At 49.3% G+C, this 23,110-nt stretch overlaps 1 protein-coding gene across 1 annotated transcript; it reads left to right on the forward strand.

The window, feature by feature from the left end:
- Window positions 1-1,109: 1,109 nt before the first annotated feature.
- On the forward strand, window positions 1,110-22,810 carry LOC122393814 (protein NDNF-like). The gene is made up of 11 exons (XM_043390216.1): window positions 1,110-1,313; window positions 13,369-13,619; window positions 14,051-14,157; window positions 15,369-15,527; window positions 15,887-16,016; window positions 16,319-16,579; window positions 16,928-17,150; window positions 17,639-17,884; window positions 18,316-18,488; window positions 21,787-21,895; window positions 22,206-22,810. The coding sequence occupies exons 1-11, from the start codon at window positions 1,299-1,301 to the stop codon at window positions 22,404-22,406; spliced, it is 1,875 nt and encodes a 624-aa protein (XP_043246151.1). The 5' UTR covers window positions 1,110-1,298; the 3' UTR covers window positions 22,407-22,810.
- The last annotated feature ends 300 nt before the right edge of the window (window positions 22,811-23,110 follow it).

Below are 23,110 nucleotides of genomic sequence, written 5' to 3' on the forward strand. Positions count from 1 at the left end.
AACTGGCTATAGATTTACGGGCTAATGGGCTGATTGACCTTAATCACCTTATTGAAATTGGTATGCATGGTTTACAAGCTTAGAGCCTAGACTGTTGCAAGGCTGTGTGGTGGACACTAAGGAGCCGTTAGTCCGAAATGGACGTGCCATGCACTTTTTCACACATTTTTTTCTCGCTGTAGGCTTAAACCCGATCACTCCGTCCCGCTGGTGTAGCTGTGGCGAGTATTTTAATTCTTATGGAGGTTAGGTCACTTGACGTGACCTTGTGACCTGGCCTTGAATGACCTGGATCTGAAAGTTTCACAACACGTGCAGAAAAGTTGTATCGTGGGGTGTGTTCACGATGGTAGCTAGGCTATATGTATACTCGTATAATTGCTCCACGACCCAGCCAGGTTATCCACCCGACGCAGAGCGGCCTAGGAGGGCGCTTCTCGGGCGTTCGGCAGCCCCGAATTCCCTGCTGATGCCATAAACATCTGTAAGGTAAACCTGGCCGAACACAGCATGTGGCAACGGTGCCTGCCAAAGGTGCGTGAGATAGGTGGGACTGGTGTCAACGGACAGTATGTATTCCCCATAACAAACTCGAGTAACTGACCGGCGCTGTCCGGCGTACCAATGTTTTCGATGGAGCACTCAGTGCGGCGGGTGCTTCCGGCGACCTTCAGCCGAACTGTCAAAAACACCGCCGGTCGGCGACGTCCAGGTGTCGCAGGTGACGTCACTGGCCGCCGTCCGACAGGTGGAATAATTCGGGACTCGGAATATAACTGAGCGGACTGGTGATAATCCCTCAGCAGTCTGTAGAAATGCCCGCTAACGATGGCGGAGTACGTACCTAAATCGTTATTCAGTCGAACTGACTTACCGTGAATGCCTGCAGCCCTGAGCCGTCTGTCTCTATAGCCTGAGGGATAATTCAGCAGGCTAAGCTAAGTAACTTGTCGTGAATCTTCACACGAACAATAATTCCATTAGTTGTGACCCCTCCCACACCATCAAACGTGACCTCTGACCCGGCCGGAGGCGGTGTCGGGTAGGGAGTCGCACACCTCCCCCGTCAGCTGGGTCTAGCAGCCAGCCCGGCGGACCGGCCCCGCACCTGGCAGGCCGTGGAGTCCGGCCGGCCGGTCGGCCAGTCCGACCCAAAGCGCCGTGTGGTGAGGTGCCGCGATATGTGGTACAGAGAGGAAACCCGACGGGGCGGGTCACGGTGGTGGTGAGGGAGGAGTGAGGGAGGAGCAGGGGAAGAGGTGGTTGGTGAAGTTCAAGAAGTGAAGACTAGCAGAAACATGAGGACGTTTCCGGTGAGTATTATTCGTGACCGTATAAAGTTAAGCTCTCTGGTGCTATATAACAATAAAGAAGTAAGAACGTAGGTAATTTTTACATTTTAGACGTTCATCTTTTTTTGCCCATTCATGCGATATCTTTAGGAACGTTATTCCTTCTTGGATAACTCGTATGATGCCTTATTTTGAAACGGTGCTTGTTATTGCAGATTTAACTTTTCAGTCATAGATGACGGTTCGTTTTCGTTCGTTTTTGTTCATTAGCTCTCGATCAATATGAGTCATAGAGTTAGAAATGCACTATACGCTCGTTGTACGAAAACGAAAATGTTCGTAAATTGCTGTTTCAAATGACATGCAATACGAGGTCTTACGGCCTGGCCTGAGTTGAGCTCATCTGCTCCTAACTTTTCGAGGCGAAGGTCATCATTCACTTCCCGAGCATTCGCATCTGAAATCACATCAAGATTCAACTAATTAAGCTTTTGTATCTATTAAATCGACTAACGTTATTATACGTACCACATGTTGCGCCTTTTCGTGCAGATTTGCCTCGTCAGTACGTCATAACACGATTGAAATCCAAAATATACGGATCAGCGATCAAATAGAGACTTACGTGTGGGGATTTAATTAAACGGCGACGTTACGTTTGGTCGGTTAATGCGTTTTTCCAAAGGACAGATAAAAATGATTTGTCCTTCAAGACGTTAATTGAACATCTTTTAATCATTCCTCGAAAAAGTCGAAAATCTGCAATTCGATGAAGTATTTACACAAAAGTTTAAGGGGAAATTAATTTTCATTTAATAAGCAAGAAGCTGTTTTGTTGTAAGATGGACAATCGTTTATATATCTAACGGTACATGCCTGGGCCCCAATAAGAAAAGTTGACGTTGCGTGCGAACGTTTAAAATTGAATGTTGCGGTGCGGCTTCCCGAGCTAACGCACTTCGCAGTGAGGTGCGCACTCTAATCCGGCGAGGAACGCTGATATAAGCCCGTGTCGTGTTTGAGTGGTTGTTATTACCCGTTCTGAGGTGTCCAGGCGGAGGGATTGCTTGTCATTTGTAGGTAAAAAACGCTAGGTAAAATGGCGGAACACACATATAGTGGAAAACACCGTACGAGTGTCAAGCAGCAAGGGGCTCCCAGATTCAGCAATTTTATTTTAAACGGACATGCTTCCTCATTGCTTTGAAACTTCAAAGACTTGGTACGCTTTATTTTGGGGCCGGTACGGCTGGAGGTATCTGCATTCTATAATTAATAAGTTGTTTATCGACTAACCTTTTTATATTTCTATAGCGTTTTTATTGAAAAGGTTAAACAGGCCATCTCAACAGTTAATTATTCTTTTCAATTTGAGCAATGTTTGGTCGTTGCATCATAAAGCTGGTCACATTTGACCGATAATGCTTGAGCGTTCTAATGTTTTCGATTTATAGCATAATACGTCGAATAGTCCTATACAGTATACACCAAAGCCTGGCCACCACATGCTCCGCTAGAATCATCTCATTCTCATAGAAACACAGTGTTTTATCATAATGGATTCCGGAGCGGACGAGTGCTCGTCAGTGAGTTGATGGTGGGCCTACAGCTCCATTACTGGCCCGGGGAGCGCTCTGTGTCGGCACTGGTCTGTTGAATATGCAGCCGCTCCCGCCAGCCTGCCGGCTGACAGCAGGCTCCCAGTGGGAACATGACTGCCCTCGCTCAGCAGTGGGAACCTCACCGTGGGGTGTCGACGCAGCAGGCGCACTTCGAGGGGCCAATGTGCCGCCACGAGCCCGTATTCATGCTAACGATTAGCCCTGACGCAATTGGAGCATTGCGAGTCGAAAGTCAGAGCAACGGAACCGTTTAAAGCTGGCGGTACACGACACAAAATCTCAGGTTTTCCTGCTGTTGGTGATTATTGCTCTTATCACTGATTTGAACCGCACTGATAATGCAGAATGGCTCATTTGCAGCCATTTGTTTTTAATATTAGCTGAAGCTTTGCTTCCTCGAGGCTATTTTATCGCTTAACCCTCGCCCATGTAGGGGGGGGATTGGTGCAACCCCCCCCCCCTGAGGTTTTTCGGAAATAGTGCAAAAACGGCGGCGCGCAGCGCCGCCAAATTTTGGGTACCTTATGGGGCAAACCTTGCGCATCTTTTGATAAAAAAAAATTTGACCGGGTCATGTCAGGTCACGGAGTTATGACGTCACAAAGGGAACAGCCTCCGGCCGGATTTTCACAAACTGAGTGCCAACGCCCGAGGTTTCCTGCCGGTGGTACGGAGATCGGTTGATGGATCGTGATGAAACTTCCCATGCATGTTGGGGCAAGTATTGGCTATCATATGGTATAAGAAACTTGACCGGGTCAGGTCAGGTCACGGAGCTATGACGTCACAAGAGGAACAGCGTCCGGTACTATTTTTGAAAAGCGCCCGAACCACTATTTTGCTAATTCTTGTCACCTCAATGGGAATATGCAGCAATATTAGCTTCTATAGGGAGCAAATGGACCTCCCAAATCCAAAAATACAATCAGATTTCAAAAATTTAAATTTTGATTTTTCGAATTTCTGCCGCCGACTGTGACCTTGCCGACTTCCGGCGCTCCCAACGCGCCATTTTTAGAGCTAGGGAAACGAAATACATACCAAACGATAGAGAATTGATCAAGGAACACGATAGTGAAGGTTTCAAGTCGATATCTCCCACCGTTTTGCCGCAATCGCCGCCGAAAGTTGAAAAAGGTCTATTTTTCCGAAAATTTGACCTTTGACCGGTCAAAAGTAGGTCAAATGTTGACCTAGGACCAAAAAATATACCACCAATCGCGAGATCTCGGCGAGAGCAATCCGTTGGTTTTTTCCGCTAAGCTCTACCCCAGCCAGCAATTCGCTTGGGCTGAACTGTGGCAAACGTCGGGCAGCTTGGGCTTAGCTTGGGTTTGCCCAATTTGATAAAAACCAATGCATTTTTTACTAGGGCTGAGCTGGGGCATGCCGCAGCTATACCCACGTGCGGATAGCAGTAGCTCAGCCCGACATCTGCCCGCGCATCCAAAACAGGCTTAACTTGGGCGGAGCGCGGGCTGATCAAGCTGGCTGTGTCCTTCGGCTAACTGGAGTAAAGTCGGAGCTTAGCCATACTTGTTCGGCTGTTCGCGCATGCGCAGTTCTGCGCCAATCATGTGCAGCGTTTGTGACAGTCTGTGCGCTGTGCGACGAAACGACACACCGGTGTTGGGGCATTTGGTGGTTGATGTTTGGGCAATGGGCGCGTGTGACAGCGCGAAGAAGGGATAGTGCTCACTGCTCTTATCAAGTGGACTAGCATGGAGTTTTACGGTAGGTAAGTGTATTGAATGGTGCGCTTGATGGTATGTAAACGTCATGATTTTGACTGAGTTTCACGCCATCAAACATGAAACTGAATAGCTGTTCAGCCTGGCGATTTATACCCTCGCTCAGAAAAGCCGCATTCCCTGCCTTTATATCTTTGTGAAATTCCAGCACTTCTGAACCAGGAAAATGAAATACAAAACACAATTATTTATCTACTTATCACCGAGTACGCTCATTCTCTGTCCGCGTCGAAAATCGAATGATCATTTTATACGGATCAATGAGAAGTGCTTTTACAGTATTAATGCAACAATAAGTTATTTTCAAGCAAACATGCAATGTAAATTAAACCAATTAATCTCTTTTTCAGGTATGTACCATTAGAGCAAATGGTTAAAAAAAATGGAAAAGTTATACAAACCAGGATCGGGTGGACGCCGCAGTCGCCCTCGCCAAGTGGTTTAGCGGAAACTGCCTGCTTATAATTAAGTAGGTATACCTACATATACGGAAACTGCGCCGAAAGCTGGCCGACCACCTACTGCAGATGTGTGTGTGTGGAGGAGCCAGACGCCTCCAAAGCTCCCATTCACCAGAAAGAAGTTCCTTATAAACGATTGTTTGCTAATTGCTTTATGTCTTATGAGCGATTACTTGCTGTCCTTACTTTATGCTTTCGGTTGAGTGTTCAACCAAGTATTATGAACGGGGAGGGAGGCTAGCGGGCCTTTGATTGTTTTATATAATTTTGATGGCGCTTTTTCATGACTCATGCCATATTATTGCTGCAGTTTGCAGTCCACTGTTTCATGTATTTGTGTTTCATTTGAGAGTCTGCAGTCGCTTGAAATATACATTCAATCAAAGTCAATCACTACTTTCCTTTCGCAATGCTCGATGACCGGTTAACAGAGCATATGAGTGACCGTAACAATTTTAAATATGCATTGAAACCGCACAACCTGCTGAAAGTGCATTGGCTGCTCCTTGCTACTTGATCCAGTGTGAAGCAAAAGCAAGATGAAGTCAAGTCGAGACTTGAGAAAACAGGAGCCGTCACTCGAGCTGAACCCGAGCAAAGCCACAGCAGTTTGCAATGTATAAACCCCATTCACTTCTATGGCTTAAGTCGGGATAGACAGGGCACACAGAGTGGGCTTGCCGGAGCTCAGCCCGCTCGGGCCCAGAGTAACCTCCATTATATAAATGGATTCACTGCTCGGGCTTAAATCGGGCTAACGCCAATCGTCGCTCAACTAGGGCTAAACTACGGCTGTCCGGAGCTCGCAGAGCGGGCATACCTCCGGCAGAGCATGGGCTTTAGTCGGCGTTTTTGTGTCATACGCCGACTTTAGCCCAAGCCCTAGCCGACTTTAGCCCGACTAAAAATGTCGGGCAATCCGCACTTGAGCCTGCTTGGGCCCGGAGCAAAATTGCTGGCTGGGACGACGCTCCGTTTTCAAACGCCAAGGGGGGGGGGTCGCACCAACCCCCCCCCCCCTGCATGGGCGAAGGTGGCAGATCGCCGTTTACGGGCGAGGGTTAAAGGGACCCTCCCACCTGAACATTAGATTTGAGTTGAGATAGCCAAAATGGGGTCCCTGGCTCACAATTACCGGTTTCGGCACTCACAACATCGAGAAATGCCTTAACTCGAAAATATTGAACTTCAAAATTGCAGCATTTTGATTCAGAGGGGCTAATGCAAAGGAATACCCCTCTGAATGTGTGACGTCAGCGCAGATATCTAACGATTTTTAAATGTTTGACTAAAACGTTTTGTAACACGCGGTGGTAGGTATATGCTGCTTTGCGCGCAACAAATGCCGCACTTTCAAATAAAGTCGCTATAGGAACAGCGGAGATCCCAAAAAGTAAACAAAAGTAAGAGTCTAATATCTTGAAAACCGGTGAATATTTTTCGATGAAATTTGGTAGATATTCGTTTTTGCTCTTTCTGAACCGAGCGACATCACTTTCATGCCAATTCATTAACTTTTTTGAAGGCGGGAGGGTCCCTTTAAAGGGACCCTCCCACCTTAACATTAGATTTGAGGCCAAAATGGGGTCCCTGGCTCACAATTACCGGTTTCGGCACTCACAACATCGAGAAATGCCTTAAATCGGAAATATTGAATTTCAAAATTGCAGCATTTTGATTCAGAGGGGCTAATGCATAGGAATACCCCTCTGAATGTGTGACGTCAACGCAGATATCTAACGATTTTTAAATGTTTAACTAAAACGTTTTGTAGCACGCGGTGGTATATGCCGCTTTGCGCGCAACAAGTGCCGCACTTTCAGCTGCCAAACTATTGCTTCCAAATAAAGTCGCTAGGAAGAGCGGAGATCCCAAAAAGTAAACAAAAGTAAAAGTCTAATATCTTGAAAACCGGTGAATATTTTTCGGTGAAATTTGGTAGATATTCGTTTTCGCTCTTTCTGAACCGAGCGACATCACTTTCATGCCAATTCATAAACTTTTTTGAAGGTGGGAGGGTCCCTTTAACGAAAGGCAGTATACACCTACCTTATTCTCTCTCGCTGATCGAGAATCCCAACGAAACAATAATGGCATTCACTGAAACGTTAATCAACAACATACCTACTTTGTGTCTCCACAGATAGACGGATAGACGTTTCTCGAGAAGACGTTTTTGAATAGAGGTTCACGTGTTTTGGGCCAAGACCTATCCGAGTGGCGGTAAAAAGTAAAGGAAGCACCTAACATATGGACATTCCTGGCCGAAAACAAGTGACCAAAGAGACACGTACCCAAATTAACTTGTTAAACCGGGAGTTAAAATGACATAAGTACCTAGAAATTGTTAATTTAAACGGCCTCCATATTAAACGGTTAATGTTTGATGTCATCACTAAGGCAACACGATTTGTTTATTTGCCCGGTCGAACCACGGTGACTACAAATAGGTAGAACTGACTCGGGGCACAACCCCATTCTTGATAATGCTGGTATACGTGTCAATGTGTTACCAAACACTTACAGGTGTGAGTTAAAATCTCTCACAAATACCTATTAGTAATTAGAAGAAGGATCTTTCTCTATCTGTCCGCGGAGGCAGAAAGCAAGCTCAATGACAAGCTCGTAAAACATACGTACAGCATTAAAACCCGAGCCACCGCCGTTGACGGTACAAAGGAAAGGAGAAAGCACATGTCTTTCATATAAATAATACCCTCGGCAGTGGGGTGATGCGTACCTCGGACAGAGGAGTACCGTGAGATGGCGATTGGTGATCGTCATTCGTGAGAAAAGCGCCACCAGCGTGATCCACTGCTTATCTGGACTGTTTCGTTCGCAGTTTCTCCTTGGCTGACTGCTGAGCGGTTTCGATTGGATGAATCGGGGATGGACGTCATTGGGATTATAAGTTGCGTCACCTTTTCACGTCTTTTTGGAATTGAAGAAAAGCCGCTTTCCAACCAAAACGTTCACGAGATATAACTAGATGTGTTTAGATATTTTTGAGTAAAAAAAAATAAATTAAGTTTTTGATGCCTAAACTGATAAGCACCAGCGCATTGGTATTTCAGACCGTCCTAAAAATGAGCAGTGAGCAGCGTTCCAAAACAAGACCGCCTCCTTGCGAACATTTCCAATGATAGCTGAAGTTGTTTGAGTCAGGAGTCTAAAATGCTTGACATTTACCAATTTAGCAAGAGGGGTGAATGGCGAGCTGCAAGTTGGCATGCATCCGAACGTTATGTAACGGTGCACAATATGGAAGCTGCTCTTTGTCTGCATGAATCAACCTTACCACGCGGATGTAGCGTCACTTAACCAGATTCGTCTCGACATTTAGCCGATCACTATAGACCGTTGTGTTTAGACAATACCCGACCTCGGCGGCATTTCGCAAGTGTTGATTAAGCCACAGCGTGCACTGGGCGCCGATGATTAATTGTGATTTAAACGTCTCTGGGGGCGAGGCGTGATGATTTCCACAGACAATTTACATTAATCTTCCCGGCGAATACCCGTATTGGACGGGCGGCGATAATTGAAGGCACGGCGGCGGCACTGTACCCTCCCCGAACCATTACCTTCCGGCAACAGTCAATTAGGCAGCTGCCAAACGTACAGCGCCGAGTCTTTGTGAGTCCACCTCCATAATTCATGTTCTAAAATGGCGAGGTTTCTTTGAAGCCCAAGTAACGTAACTTGGAATGCATTTGGTACGAGACCAAATGCGAACGCTGAACAGCCTACCGAGGGCAGTGGGAGATGTTGAGGAGTGCAGTAAAAGCTGCAGGTGGCTGCATATTTTAGCCTAAATATGAAATAATCGCGGAAAACTGCACCTAAGTCACTTCTCATGCATAGACCGACTCTCTTTCTGTTCGGTTTCCTACGGGACGTGTGTGCATTGTGCGACTATTGGGATGCATGAATTGCTCCCCGAGCTGCTTACCATTAACACCAACGTCATTCAAGACCTACAGCGAGCCTGTAGGTCTTCTCCTTTCCTTCTCCTATGCCCATCCTTTGCTGTTGGGTTGGCCCGTCTCAGCCGTGGCCGGCACCCTAATCTGAGCGGTGGCTCACACCGCAGCTCGACCCGCCGCAGTCGCAGAATAGCACTGCCACGGTCCCAGAATGCCTGTCAGTTGTCGCAGTGATAAAATTCCCCTATCGGTGGCCCGAGAATGTGCTACGCCTTTGCTGCACTCTGTCAGACCATGCCAGCAATGTCTCTCCTGCTGACAATGCTCAAGCGTCTGACACATTGGCGCCCCTATCCTCCCCAACAGTCTACCGGTCCGTCCCATGACCTACCTGCCGGCCTGTCCCCGACACTGAGGGCCCACAGACGCCCCCTGTCCCGCCCGCTGGGTCAGCCGATCACCACGCCACTGCGTCAATGTTCTGTCGCCCACTGTCGTCATGTGCGGACCGATCGGTCAACTAGTCCTGGGACTGGGACACCCTCCAGGTCGAGATACTCGAAACTGTCAGCTTCAGTCAACTTAAAATACAAACAAACGTGCAGTGTGCCGACTGCCGAATTGCTATTGATGCCGGTCTCAAGAGAGACGGGCATCAATAGCAATTCGGATAAATAAGTGTGTGATCCTCCGATAAAAGCCTATTAAGATGTGTGCCCTGTTAAATCATAACCCCAACAGTAAGACTTAATAGTAGCCTGGATGCCTCATTGGTTAACAACAATTTTTAAGGCATTCGGATTAAATGACTGCAGAAACGACTCGCTGTTTTCTGCTCGAGCACGCCGGTGCCAATCCTCCCTCCCAGCTGGCTCCATGGTGCGCTCTCCGGCCTCGGCCGCGGCTCGATCGGGCGTTATCAATCGCCGATGCCCTGGGCGGCACCCCGATCCGGGAGGCGGCTGCTCTGATGACGCTTTATAGTGCTGCAGACGGGCCGACGCCCAGCTCCGCAGAGTCGGCCGGCGCCCACACCGGTATGTGAACAGTGAACACTGAGCACCATGCCAGCAGCTCGCACCGCGCCGCTTGGCAGGACGAGAGACGCACGCGCTGGGGTCGAGAGATGGAGGGAGGGGAGGGGAGAAAGCCCGGAATACACAAGCAGGCGGCACTATACCCGAGAAATCGGAACGTCGTCAGGGCCGTTTAGACGGGCAGATTATGGCAGATTATATACCATCCCATGCTAATCCGAGACTAAATAAGCGATGCCGCTGTCGGCATACGCCACTCCCATGGGCTTCAAGCGAGGGCAAGACGCTATAGCGGGTGCTGCTACCGAACATGGGAGTTGTAGCTTACGTGCTTTCATAGCATGGGTAAGATTGTCATCATAAAGTACCCACAGGCTGGGTGTAGTACGATTACGTAATATTAATTTCCTGCATTTTTACATGAGTATTATTTAATATTATTAATTGTATTTTTATCCCAATGAGTAAAATGACCTATTTGCAACTTAACACGCCGCTCCCCCAAAAAGCTGTTGCGTCACCGAGACCATTAGTCACACTTTGGCTTGTGTCGCGGGGAACCGGGGCCTCGCTGAGTGCCAATTAAAGCCAGATAAACAAACTAAACGGTCCACCTGACGCCACCGTCTTCTGGCCTGGACTCTGGCTGATCGCCAATGTCGGCTACGCCGAATTAGCCGGTGACACGGCGATATTAGCTTATATATTGTTGTGGGATTCAATAAAGATATCTTATAATTTTATGAACGTATAAATTTTATCAATTACACAGATCAATTACAATTTTCCTAACAGCAATTAATGATAAGTTATGTTAAAGATGACAGATTATAAATGATGCATTAAGCATAGGGAATACAATTAATTTGAAAAGAAACGTTACTTCGATTTCATCGTCACAATTCGGTAGCAGTAATACAAAAATCATTTTAAGGTACGCATATGCTATCTTACTCATGTGATCTAAGCCATGTGTATTGCATATTGCATGATATGCGCCCAATTCTTGCACGTCATCTCGGCGCGGGGCGGCCGGGTGGGCGGGGTGCGATTTGGCGGCCGGGGCGCTGCTGCGGACGTCCGACATATTGGCCCAGTTCGCGGTCCGTCTGAGCTGGCCTGCCGACCTCTGGCCCCGTTCCCCGGGCCACGGCAGAATGCCGCCAGCAGGTGAGACCCGTGTTTACACAGCAGCGCTCCGCTGCAGGCCGGCTCTGCCGCGGCAGCCCGGGCGGCGGCGGCGGTGACGGGAGCGTTGCAGTGAACGTGCCACCGAGTTGGACGGAGGCCAGGACGACTGCCAGCCACTCGTCACAGCTGCAGGGCGATACGGCACCCGACGGCACAGTTCCCCACGGAGCGATGGCGGAATGGGACAGCTGGTTTTCGCCAGCGTGCCCTGACCCTCTGTCTGGCGAGGGAGAGGAGCAGAGGAGAGGAGAGCTCGACCGTCAGTTTGGCATGCCAACTGGCAATCGAGGGCCACCGGCTAGTCTCCGAGCAGGAATGGGGGTGACGGGGACCGGCCGCTGGTCTCTGGACCGGAATGGTGTGACACAACAGTTCACGGGTGCAGAGATCGGACCGGGTATGTAGATACGGACGGTATACCGGAAGGACGGCACAACTCCATACGCCACATCGCACGAGCACAATCGACAGAGCTGTGTCAGTAGGTTTAGACGTGTTTCGATGTCTGCTTACCATCTTTGTTGGATGCATTCGACCATCATTCGACGATACTGGCACATGTTAGCTAATTTTGCTTGATTATCTGCATCTTTTATGGCAAGTCATTATTGCAAGCTAAAGATGAAAAGATGTGAAGTTATGCCGGGCTACGGTACCTACTTATCACATTTAACTCAGCGTAATTAAGCCGTTGACGAGTACAAAATATGCATGCTCTTACGATTAGTGACTCAATTACAAGTGGCCTGCGCGACAAGTATATGCAAAATAATTTCAGTCGACTTCAAAAGCTGCGGCGCGCGATACTTCACCCAGTGATCCAAGATAAACACCAACGGGTGACAGACGATTCTGCTCAGACGCTCGTGTTTATTTACATCCATTAATTGCTCAATTAATTATCACTAATTGGTGTAGATTTGAAGGATGACAGACTTCGGGAAAATTCGGCGGAAGGTTCCGGCTCGGTGCCTGTCGCGACCACCCAGCGTGTTCACTGAGGCATGTCGGCAAACAATTTCAGCGTTTAGTCCGAACATCGCACACGATTGAGTTAGTGAATAAATTAAGTGCCGATCTGAGCATTCCACATGAAAACTCCGCTATTGTGTTGATCATGATTAGCCGGTTCTGTTAGCCCCGGCGAGTGTCCGTAGATCAGTCAGATGCGAACAGGAGCGGGGGTGGCTCCCGATGTCAGACATGAAGAGCCCACGGGTGCAGTCCGCCACCGCCGCCCACGCAGCCATAAATCGGAATACCCACACACATCACACCAAGGTGTGAGGTCTGCCTGGTGTTCGGGGACGGGAACTATCGGTTTCAGACGCACTACGCATGAGATGCGGCCGAAGAGAGTTTGGACTCGGGACACATGAACCCTTAGTGGTCAGGCAGGGGAAGAGATTTCGAATCAAAATCACTTTTAGAATCAGGGCCGGTGTCGGGGTCATGAGACTCGATCAAATTGATCAACGAGGGTGCGTGTGGAATGTGGGATGGAAGGCCACATGTGCTATACATGTGACCTTCCTGCCTTGCTCCAAGGACCCTGACGAAGACGCAAATCCTGCGCCGGTATACGGTACGCTTTACCGTCTCCATGCTCCACAACACAACATAACGCATCCGTAACAAATCAGCTGGGTCGCCCGGCTCACCTCCATCATACCCAGACGCCCGTGATCGACCTATTCACCGAAAACGCTAATTTCGTCCTCACACCCTCTGCAGAGGCGTTCAGGCGGCGCCTTTTGTCTGAACTAGGTCGATCCTGTATGAGATATGTTAAATATGAGGATATGTAGACAAATGTCAGAGATAAAAAGGCCTAGAATCCCCTGTGAACTGTGAATCGGGAATCCGGGTCCTGCGGGCAACTGTGCAAACAAATCTGCAACGCCTTTTATAAACGTTATGATTTAGTTTATGCATGCATAAGCTAAGAAATAAATTATTTACGCATGATTGACGTTTGCTTCCTTTTAATACTAAGTGCGAAAAATAGATTAATTATCATAAGTGCATGTGACCATGGATATACCCTGTTACACCGTATTTATCCTATGCTCTCCCGTCTGTTGCCAGGTCACTGTAGCGCTGCTTCTATCGCTGGCGAATCCGTCAGCACCGGCCTCCAACAATGACCGCAGCCAGGACAACCTAGAGGTCGACAGCGATGACCCAGGTGACCTGGAGGTCAGTTTCGGCGAGCCCACTGCAGGACAGGAGAGACTCTTACGAGCCGCCTCAGCTAGTCAGAAGAAGCTGCAGCCGAAGCACGTGCTGCCCATCAACAAACAAGTGTCCGCCTTCCTCCCGGCCGGCACCTACAAGAGGTAAGCTACAGTGGGCGCCGAAGGACGGTGGGATGGGTTTGCCGCGGGCGGGACGTTAGGGACGTTAGTCACATACGGTACGTTTGGATCACCAAATACCATGGGCAGTGCTGTGGGGAAGATGGACGGGGCTGGGATGGTGAAAGGATACGAGATGAGAGTGGGCACCCCGAGAGTTATGCAACGTGAGGGTACGAACGTCACGGGCACAGGTTATATACGTACATACTGGGCGGGTGAATTGAGGCGTCTGAAATAAAATAACTTAGTGAAGAAGCAATCAATGTTTAGGTATTGATGTTAGGTATGTCATACGCAATACGGAGGCTGATATTTATATCTCGTTTATTTGAACGGTGACGTCTCGTCCATCATGCCCTTCGGTGCATTTGAATGAACACTGAATGACGTTTTGCTTTTGCACCTTATAGGTTTTTATATCGTCAGAGTCGGGACGGAGTGGCCATTTCCCTAGTGGTGACGCCGTGCTCCGCCTCTCTGAGAGGGCAGATCACATTTCAGCCGGATAAAATCAGAGGTGAGTTATGAATCAACCCCATAAAGTCCGGACAAAGCAGAGGTATTTTCGCTACTGCTGAGTGGCCTTTACTCGAGTTACCGACAGCAATGACTACACTTCGCTATTCGCTGAATAATCGAAACGTTCATAAATAGCGTTGCGCCTGTCCGAAATAATTATTTTGCATTTGTTCATCTACTTTACTTCTCGAATGGTATTGGACATTGGCATCCTTTCAGTTGGTCATTGCTGATGTCATCCTTCTGGGGATGGGAAGGGAAGCGATTTGCGAGATGCATCCCAATCACTTCTTTTGCCTGTCTTGGACCGCCCGGGCTCAGCCGATCACGTGCCTTTGCATACAGGGCGGGACGCGTATTTGTCAGAACTTGACGGGTGCATTGAGCTCGGACAGTCTCACGACTGCACACCTTGAGAGCATCACGGGGCGAGAAAGTCGAGACGGGGTGGACACTGGACAGATGGGGAGGGAGAGGGCGGCACAACCCGTCAGGAGCGGCGGTGGGCGGACTCGACCACGGCGCCGCCCACAATCAGCACGGGCGGGGGCGGGGGCGGGGGCGGTGGTAGCCACCGTCGGTGTCGGCACACAGACTAACGAGGCCGTTCGTTATATTGGCGACGGGTGCAGTCGGCAACTGGGGAAGCAGCGGGATAGATAGACTCAGCGGGTGATTGAGAGGGGCCGGCCACTGGATAATGAACGTGATGCATGACGTGCGATCAATGGCCATCTGTCTGCGGAGCTTTACGTATGGCGGGTAATATTTCAACAAGTGGCAATAGTCATGGCCCGAGGAAAGTTACACAGGCGGCGGAACGGGGAGGGGGAGGCACCGGGGCACCGTGCCTACCTTTGATTTTGGCATTTTACCATTAGCCCTATGGGTGTTGCATGGAAAGAATGGGATCAAAAGTCGGCAGTGCTCCCCCCCCCCCCATTATTGAAGGTGTTCCGCCGCCACTGGAAAGTTATGCAAAACATTTCATTCATATCCATATATGTCATTTGCCATAACAATGGACAGGAATCTAATTGAGCTAAAAACACGTAAATAAACCACAACAGGGAAGAGTAAAATGATCGTCATCCTATGATCACCTCTCATATGCCCACTCTTCAACGTCCATATGCCGACCATAACCAAAGTAACATACCCCTATCGCTAAATGAGCTACGTCTCTCCCTCCCCATCCCTTTCCGGCAGAAGGTGGTAAACGGGAGGTGCTGCGGACAATCAACGGCCCGGACCAGGTCATCTACTCGGCGCGGCGCGGCCTGACGGGCGACTACGACGTCAACATCTCGTCCAGCGCCGACACCTACGTCCACTTTCTGGCAACGGATGAGGACCTGGCCGGGCTCGGTAACCATATCTACCATCGGGGCAGCCATTTATACCACCGGGATAATTATATGTAACTGTAACCACCGGGACAACCATATATAAACAGAAACACCGGGACAATGGGGCAAACGTCAGAAGGACGCCTGTAACGCCAATGTTTACCGAGTTCGGTGTGTTTGTGTATGTTTGGGGGCTTTGTTTATCTGTGGATGGAAACGTTTATACAGACGGGACTTTTAAATCGCCGACATTCGTCAAGCTCAGCGTGTCAGTCCCATGATAAACGTACTAAAACACACGCCCCAAGATGGTTAGTTTTCTGTAACGGGACATTGTATCCTTCTGACGTGCTCTTGCTGTGTGTTTCGTATATTCAGGCAGCCTGCGGACCAAGGTACAGGTGCGCAGCCGCAGTAAGAGTCGCGCGGAGATCAGCTGGTCGCCCGGCTCACACGGTGGACAGGCGCTCAGCTACTGTCTCATCACATCACCGACGCAGCACTTCAGGTGCGACCGCAGTGCGAGCAGACCGGTAGAGTGGAGGTGAAGACGTGACGATGATAATGGAATAAGGCAGATTGCTCGGGCATTTGCATCCCAATTACATACATTACATGTGCCGACAAATGATATTTATATTTGTTTACCAGTTGGTGTTGATGGAGAGATGACCGTCTTATATAATTATTTCACTGTCGTCAGTCGTCACATTTTGCACTCGCTTTTTATGCAATGCGATCATCTAGGACTGCCTGCTCATTTTTTTACTTTTAAGACTATCGGGTATAACTCGCTGCCTCTCCCCGCAGCTCTGTGTGCGGTGGTCTGAGCGCCAAGTTCGGCCTGCAGCCGCCGGAGAGTGGAGGGGCTCGCCGGAGACGGCAGCAGGGGGCGTCACCGCCGCGCCGCCAGGGACCCGAGCCCAACGACAGCATCACGGTCGGCTGCGTGGGAAAGACGACCGTGTACACGCTGTACGACCTGCTGCCCGGCCGGAAGTACTTTGTGACCGTGTTCGGACAGTACGCCAACCGGAGCGTCAGCTTCCAGTACGGCACGGCTGAGTTCAGGTGAGGCCGGCCGGGAGCGAGCGGCTTTCTTACGGTGGGATGGCAGAAGAAAGACATTCGTAGAACCTCGATGGAATGAAATTCCATGAACTGATCCTGGCCGTGAGCTAACCTAATCTGACCCGGCTCTGACCTGACCGTTATCTTATTTGACCGCCGGTACCGACTTGGTCTAACCCAGCTCTGGCCTGACCTGACAGAGCTCTTACTCGAACTTGACCTGACGCAGGTGACCCTGACCTGACCTGACCTCGACCATTACTCCTCGCCTGACCTGACTTGCCTGAGCCCTGATCCTGACCCTGACCTGACTCCGACCTCTTACCGTGTTTGTCGTCTGACCTCCAGGTACCAGGACCGCTCGGAGCGCACCTCAATGCGGATCCGGCAGAACCGCGTGACCAAGCTGCGCCTGTCCCCTTGGCGACCGTTCCGAATTCTGGAGCTGCGCGTACCGGCCAAGTACGAACGACTACACTACTTCGTGGTGCCGTGCGGCGGGCCGCTCTCGCTGCAAGTCAACCGCACCTACAACAGTCCCGGGGTCTCGGACGAGTCGGTCCTAATTCAGGCGAGTGAGGGTAAACTGTTCAGCGCTGACGAGTCCACTGTTTTGCTGGTCTGAATAGAGAATGGGGTCGACCAGCTGGTCAGGATGTTGGCACGGTCAGACCGTCGTGTAGGACTCTGCCTCAGGCTCCGTCCAAACTCCGTCCCATCTTTGAGCTCAGTCCGCTCGGTTACTACGCTCTGTTCGAAGACCCCCTCCTGGGCCTCGTTTCATAAAGCGAGTCCGTAACTTACGCCGGTTTTTGGACTTGCATTGTAAGCGCATGTGAAGCGATACATTTATTTCCCCTTCTCCCTTCTGTTCTTGCTTGTAAGAATAATAATTTCAACGATTCAAACTATCGTCATCGCTTCACATGCACTTGCAATAAAAGACCAAAAACCGGCGTAAGTTACGGACTCGCTTTATGAAACGAGGCCCAGGTCACAGTTGCACCACTGCCAACAGGCCGATCCACTGTCTAACGCCCCCTCCCTCCCCTCCTGCAGGAGGTCAACATTAGCAGCGACGTGCTGATCCGGAGCGACCTAAACAGCAGCCGCCTGACGGTCGGTAACGTCAGGTACCAGTTCAACCTGACGGCACCAGGCGGCGCCACCACTGTCGAGTTCCAGGCCACTTGGAGGCGCGGTCGACTGCGCGTGGCCTCCCTGCCGGGCCGGCCGCGGGTGCGGGCCGCAGGACCGCGCCGGAGGGCCCGGCTCGGCCTCAACTGCTCTCAGCTGGCCCTGCGTGTGAGTGAGGGCTCTCACTGGCCTCACAGTTAGAGCCAGAATGAGGCTTCTCACCGGTCTTATGGAGTCACAGCCAGATAATATGGGGTCGTAAAGTAACGGTACATTCCATCAAACGAGCCACTCCGACGTAAATGGCTCCAATTGAACGGGAGCCGTCAGAGTCTCAGATGTGTTACGATTTCGGAATTGGTCGAAAGGGTATTATTCTCTAGAGCATTTTGACAATTCGTTCGCCTGCTTGGAGTACACGAATGCATGGATATTTCAACGGCATTGCCAGGTAACGACATAATCAGAACTAATGAATCGTAATCACAACTTACCATTGCATGCGATGGCATTCCGGTATCTTTCTAGACTGTTATCAGTCTCCATCGAAACGCGGACCATCCCAGCACCGTCTCTATCCCGCGTCTCCATCCTTTCAGATGCCTCGGGCGCGGGGCCGGCGGCTCGAATACTGCGTGCTGTTGGAGCTGGACACGACTGGCCGGACCGGCCGGCGCTTCAAGGCGCCCTCAGCGTGCGGTCTGGAGCTGCGGCACGCGCACCATCCGGCCAACATGACCCGCTGCGGCTCCAGCAAACAGCTGCGCAGGAGGTCAGTGGTCGGGAAGCGTATAACGGGACCTGGGGAAGGGGTGAATAATGTTGGAAGGGGGAGTATTGGGTTCTCAGGCGAATCGGTGAAGCTTAAAGGAAATAGTTCACTTTCACGAAATTATTTTTTTTTGCAACGATTTATGATTTTTTATGTTCAAAATAATCAGCAAAGAAAATAAAACCTTTTTATAACAAAATATTTTTTTCTATATTTTGATATAGGAAGAACTTTTCAGTTTCTGTAAGGCACACGCGATCCAGTATGAAAAGAGCATGGGTCCCGAAAATTCTTCAGAAACAGAGAAATTATCGCAGCCACCGGCATTTGGGCGATCTGCTCGATCTGATAATGTTCCCCTGAATGTCCTAATTGATCAGTACGAGAATTTCTCTAGAGTTCTTGTAGATAATTTCTCTAGTTTCTGAAGAATTTTCGGGACCCATGCTCTTTTCATACTGGATGGAAATATATGCAAGGCACACATCCTCACCGCAAGACACCTTTTTCGGGACGAGAAATAGAATATCTTTGCCTAGGGTGATCGTTGGGCTGTAAAAGCTCCTGATTTATGCTCGTCTCAGCCCAAGCTACGGAACTGCTATTCCAGTTCAAAACCCATGTTAAAAAGTGAACTATTTCCTTTAAGGAAGGTCAATGCGGTATTAGGTCGACGGAAGAACAGCAGTCTCGTTTTTAGAAGATAAACCTATCGATGCATAATCAGAGTAAGCATAATGCACACAAAGATAGAGAAAACCGTTTTTACATGCTTTATAGCTTCATAGCTCTCATAATCACGAGAAGAAACCGTCGGACGCTGGGACATCGCATGCTGTAAGATATTCAGCCATTGTCGACCTTAGTGTTCGATACTGCGCCGTTCCTATGTATATTGTATGGATATGGATACGAGCGGAGAGGGGTTGTGTCACCACGTCCTCGTCGACCCGCAGGGTGGCTCACTAACATATACCGACTCCATAGGTATATGTTTGAGAACGCGACAGTCGGTACAATCGAGGGCAGGAGGGCAGCACGGTGGGGTGGATCGTGCTGCGCTCCTCCCTCCGTTCGTCATGTCCAGTGTGCACACCCGACCTCTGCATGACCGGCAGTTGAGGCCCCGCCTCGCGCCCGATGGCCCGCTGCACACCACGTCCGTAAATTACCCGGGCTGCATGCAACATGCATGACACCGGAACATGCATCTGTTTGTCGGTCCACCTCAGTTTGCTGTCTCGCGAGACTTCGAAAAAGGACAGTGATGGATTTTACTATTGATTTATGATACCTACACATGACATTTTCCGCCAGCCATTAAATTTTCAGCCTCGCAGACCCATACGATTTATTCCGTTGTATATCTGTCGCCCACCTTGCAGGATCCTAGTTTGGGTCAACTCATGACATGGTCGTTGGTATTTTAATTCACCGCTTCTCTTACGGTAATAACTTCCTTAGTACTGCACATTGCAGGAGTAGAATTAATTAGCATATCATCCTGGCACCGAGCATAGCTTGATTCCTAGTCGCCGCCGGTATTTAATCGCCACCGTATTCATTACGGCACGTAGCATAATTACCTAACCTGGTTGAGGTCGGCTTCTCTTCTTCTATTCTCGAAAGTCTTTTTTTGTTGAGACTTTCTTATTGCAAAGAGAGTCGGTAACGACGCTATATGCTACGCTATGCTGCAGCCCGCAGACAGATAAATGAAACAAAAATGCCTATAGGCATGAACTGAAATGATCATGGCAGTTGAATGTATGTAGAAAGGAACACGGCAACGGTTAGAATCGACTAAACGCAGCTCATATGACTTTTGACTAGGTAAACGATTAAGGTTTCGCATTTATAACGGCGCACCTAAATAGGTACGCTCGTTGCGAATGTGAAACCGTTGCGAGCATGAAAGCGTTCACATTTCCTTAGTTCACTCTTACATTCGAGACTTATTCCTCATTTGATGATCATGTAAGGAAACATGATCGTCAAAGTGGCTTCGAATAAGTGGCTTATGGATTTGGAATCCATTGCTCACCGTTAATGTTAAATATCTCTCTCATTTCATTTCATTTAAATATCTAAGAGTCTATCTATGCATTTACTGCCATGAATTTGACAACTAGATTGTTGTTATAATCGTGCAATCACGTACAACTTTCATGGCAAAACGACCAGCTCCAATATAAAAAAGAACCTCTTGCATCACCCGGCACCAAGGGGTGGATATAATCGCGCTGCCTGTAGCGCCGTGCCGTTAGGTGGTCCGACCACCTGCGGGGTCTCCATGCAGTCAGCAGTCACAGAGCGATGACTGGCAGTCGACTGGCAGCGACACAGCACGGTCACAGCCGAGGGGCTGCTGCATACACCCGCAGTGACTGGCCGGTCGCACAGTAGGCGACACGAACCGGCGCCGCCCCGGTCCCGCGGCGGGCGGTTAGTGACTGTCTTCTGCCGGGGCGACGACCGAGACAGAGGCTATTACACCTCGGTATACGGTCTCGCCGCCCGACATCAGGGCCTATACTGTCGCTGAAAATTGGCCGGCAGCGGAAGTTGTAGGCTGTAGCGCTGACGAATGACGATAACTTCAGCGACTGCCGGCTTAGTAGGACTCAGTTCGCTGTTCCACCGGCCTGATAGAACATATTGTGAGCCGTATTCGGTTCGTTAGTGGTCCTGAAATAAAAGCCCTTACATTCAAATGAAACTTCAGCGAAAATGTTTATCAAGACCAGTTTATTTTTTAGCTGAGTAGCTACTGACAAGAAATCCTAGCCTTACCGTACAGCTGACCATGCAGAATGATGATTTATTTATTTATTTATTTTACATCGTAAGCAATTCCGTCAAACCGTCAAAAAAAAAGATAGATGTTCGACTCCCGGAAGCTATCAGCTGACTGGAACGCTAAGATGCACCTTTTGTTGCGCAATTAAGCGTGACTATGGTGAGCGTTGGGTGTGGGACACAGCATTTAACTATGTCACTCAGCCCGTGTAATGCGGCACAGCCTACCACTCCAGGCAACTTATTGCTCGTGAAAAGTGGAACATTATTCTGCAGTCAACTGTACGGTGGATCTCGGTTCTTAGCGAACAATTTCGGGCTCAGGTTATGCAGATAATGCACAAATAGGTATCTTATTGTCGATAATCAAATAACTCAGATACGGGTAATTTATTTGACTTTAAAGAGATATTTTAACTATTGCTATCGTCCGCCTTAAAAATTACCTTTCTGTCCTGGGACGTGACGCAACTGAAGCACGCATTTTCACCTTTTTCAGGAAGCGCGTGGAGGTGATCTTTGACGACCTAACGCCGGGTCAGAGTTACGTGGTGCGCGCCATGGTTCGTCCAGATAAGGGCCGGTTCATCCCGTACAGCCTGAGTCAGGTCAGTGAGCGACTATAAACTGAGGATCGGGACGACATATGTGGACGTTAAATATGGACGTCAGACGGCAGATCATTTTTTGCAAACATTTTTTTTTTTTAAGTCCTAGCCTCAATTTATCATTAGCTGCACATCTTCAGAGACTTTCACCAGCTTATTTCGTTCGGTTTTTATTGTACACATGTGATGGCTTAACCATTAATCGATTACTGATCGTTTTGCATAAACACAGTTACTCCACGATATTTTTATTGTCATGAATTCCACCGTAGCCGAAACTGACCATTTCATTTTCCTTACGTTTCACCAGGTGACGCTGCCGCCGTGTTCAGACGAGGTGCCGAACGAGTTGACGGAGGACAACATCGCCGGCCTGCAGCCAATCGGAGCGCAGGGATCCGGCACCAGGACGAGCGCTGAACAGACGGGCTCGTCGCGGCCGGCCTCGGCCGACTCCCGCGCCGAGGCGGCGGAGGAGACCAATAATGAGCTCACTGACTGGACTCCGTGACCGGTGCGGCACGGGCGGCACTGCTCGGAGTTCCCACGTACTGGAGCAATGTGAGACATACTCCGAGACGAGCAGGTCGAAGGCAGTGGATCCTGTTCGAGGGTCGAGAGTGTTGAGTAATGTATATCTGATCAAACCGAGGGCCTTTTCTAGCCTGTTACACAGATCGCGAGCCAGCGATTAGTAAGTAGGTACCGTAGCCATATAGTAACTACTGTATTGTGGATTGAAATGAGATGCGTTAACTGCTAACTCGTCTTGAATAGATGAAGAATTTCTTCTCCAGAAAATGTTGAGCGTCTTAGCAATGTCCCGTAGCGCCTGTAAACATGTCATTGTACCATTTGTATAATGAACTCATTTTCTTAATAAAGACGGCAAAACTCAACGAGACATCTTTATAAGCTTTTGACATGAGTGGTAAGACTGATCGCCATGCTCTCGTGGCAACTACAAAGCTATGTGCTCAACTACATTAAATTAATTTCGACTTCACCACCATAAAATATGTATAAGAGCGACTGCAGAGCATCTCGGTGACGCAAAACATTGTGCTCAGCACCAATCAGCGGTGCTCTGTTCTGAGCACCGGAGCACGTGGTCGGGAACCGGAGCACAGTGCTTGGTGCACCGGAGCACGGCTCTCTTCGCTGAAGACGCTGGAGCTCGGTGGATTGAAAACGTTCATGGTCTGCCGACAGACC

This window comes from Amphibalanus amphitrite, unplaced genomic scaffold (genome assembly GCF_019059575.1).
Source record: "Amphibalanus amphitrite isolate SeventyFive unplaced genomic scaffold, NRLGWU_Aamphi_draft 000554F_arrow, whole genome shotgun sequence".
Classification (NCBI taxonomy): domain Eukaryota; kingdom Metazoa; phylum Arthropoda; class Thecostraca; order Balanomorpha; family Balanidae; genus Amphibalanus; species Amphibalanus amphitrite.

Excerpts from the sequence above, each read along its gene's own strand:
- LOC122393814 (XM_043390216.1), top strand. Across the intron at positions 17,151-17,638 it reads ACGAGTCGGTCCTAATTCAG|GAGGTCAACATTAGCAGCGA; the intron begins GCGAGTGAGGGT and ends CCCCTCCTGCAG. Across the intron at positions 21,896-22,205 it reads TCCCGTACAGCCTGAGTCAG|GTGACGCTGCCGCCGTGTTC; the intron begins GTCAGTGAGCGA and ends ACGTTTCACCAG.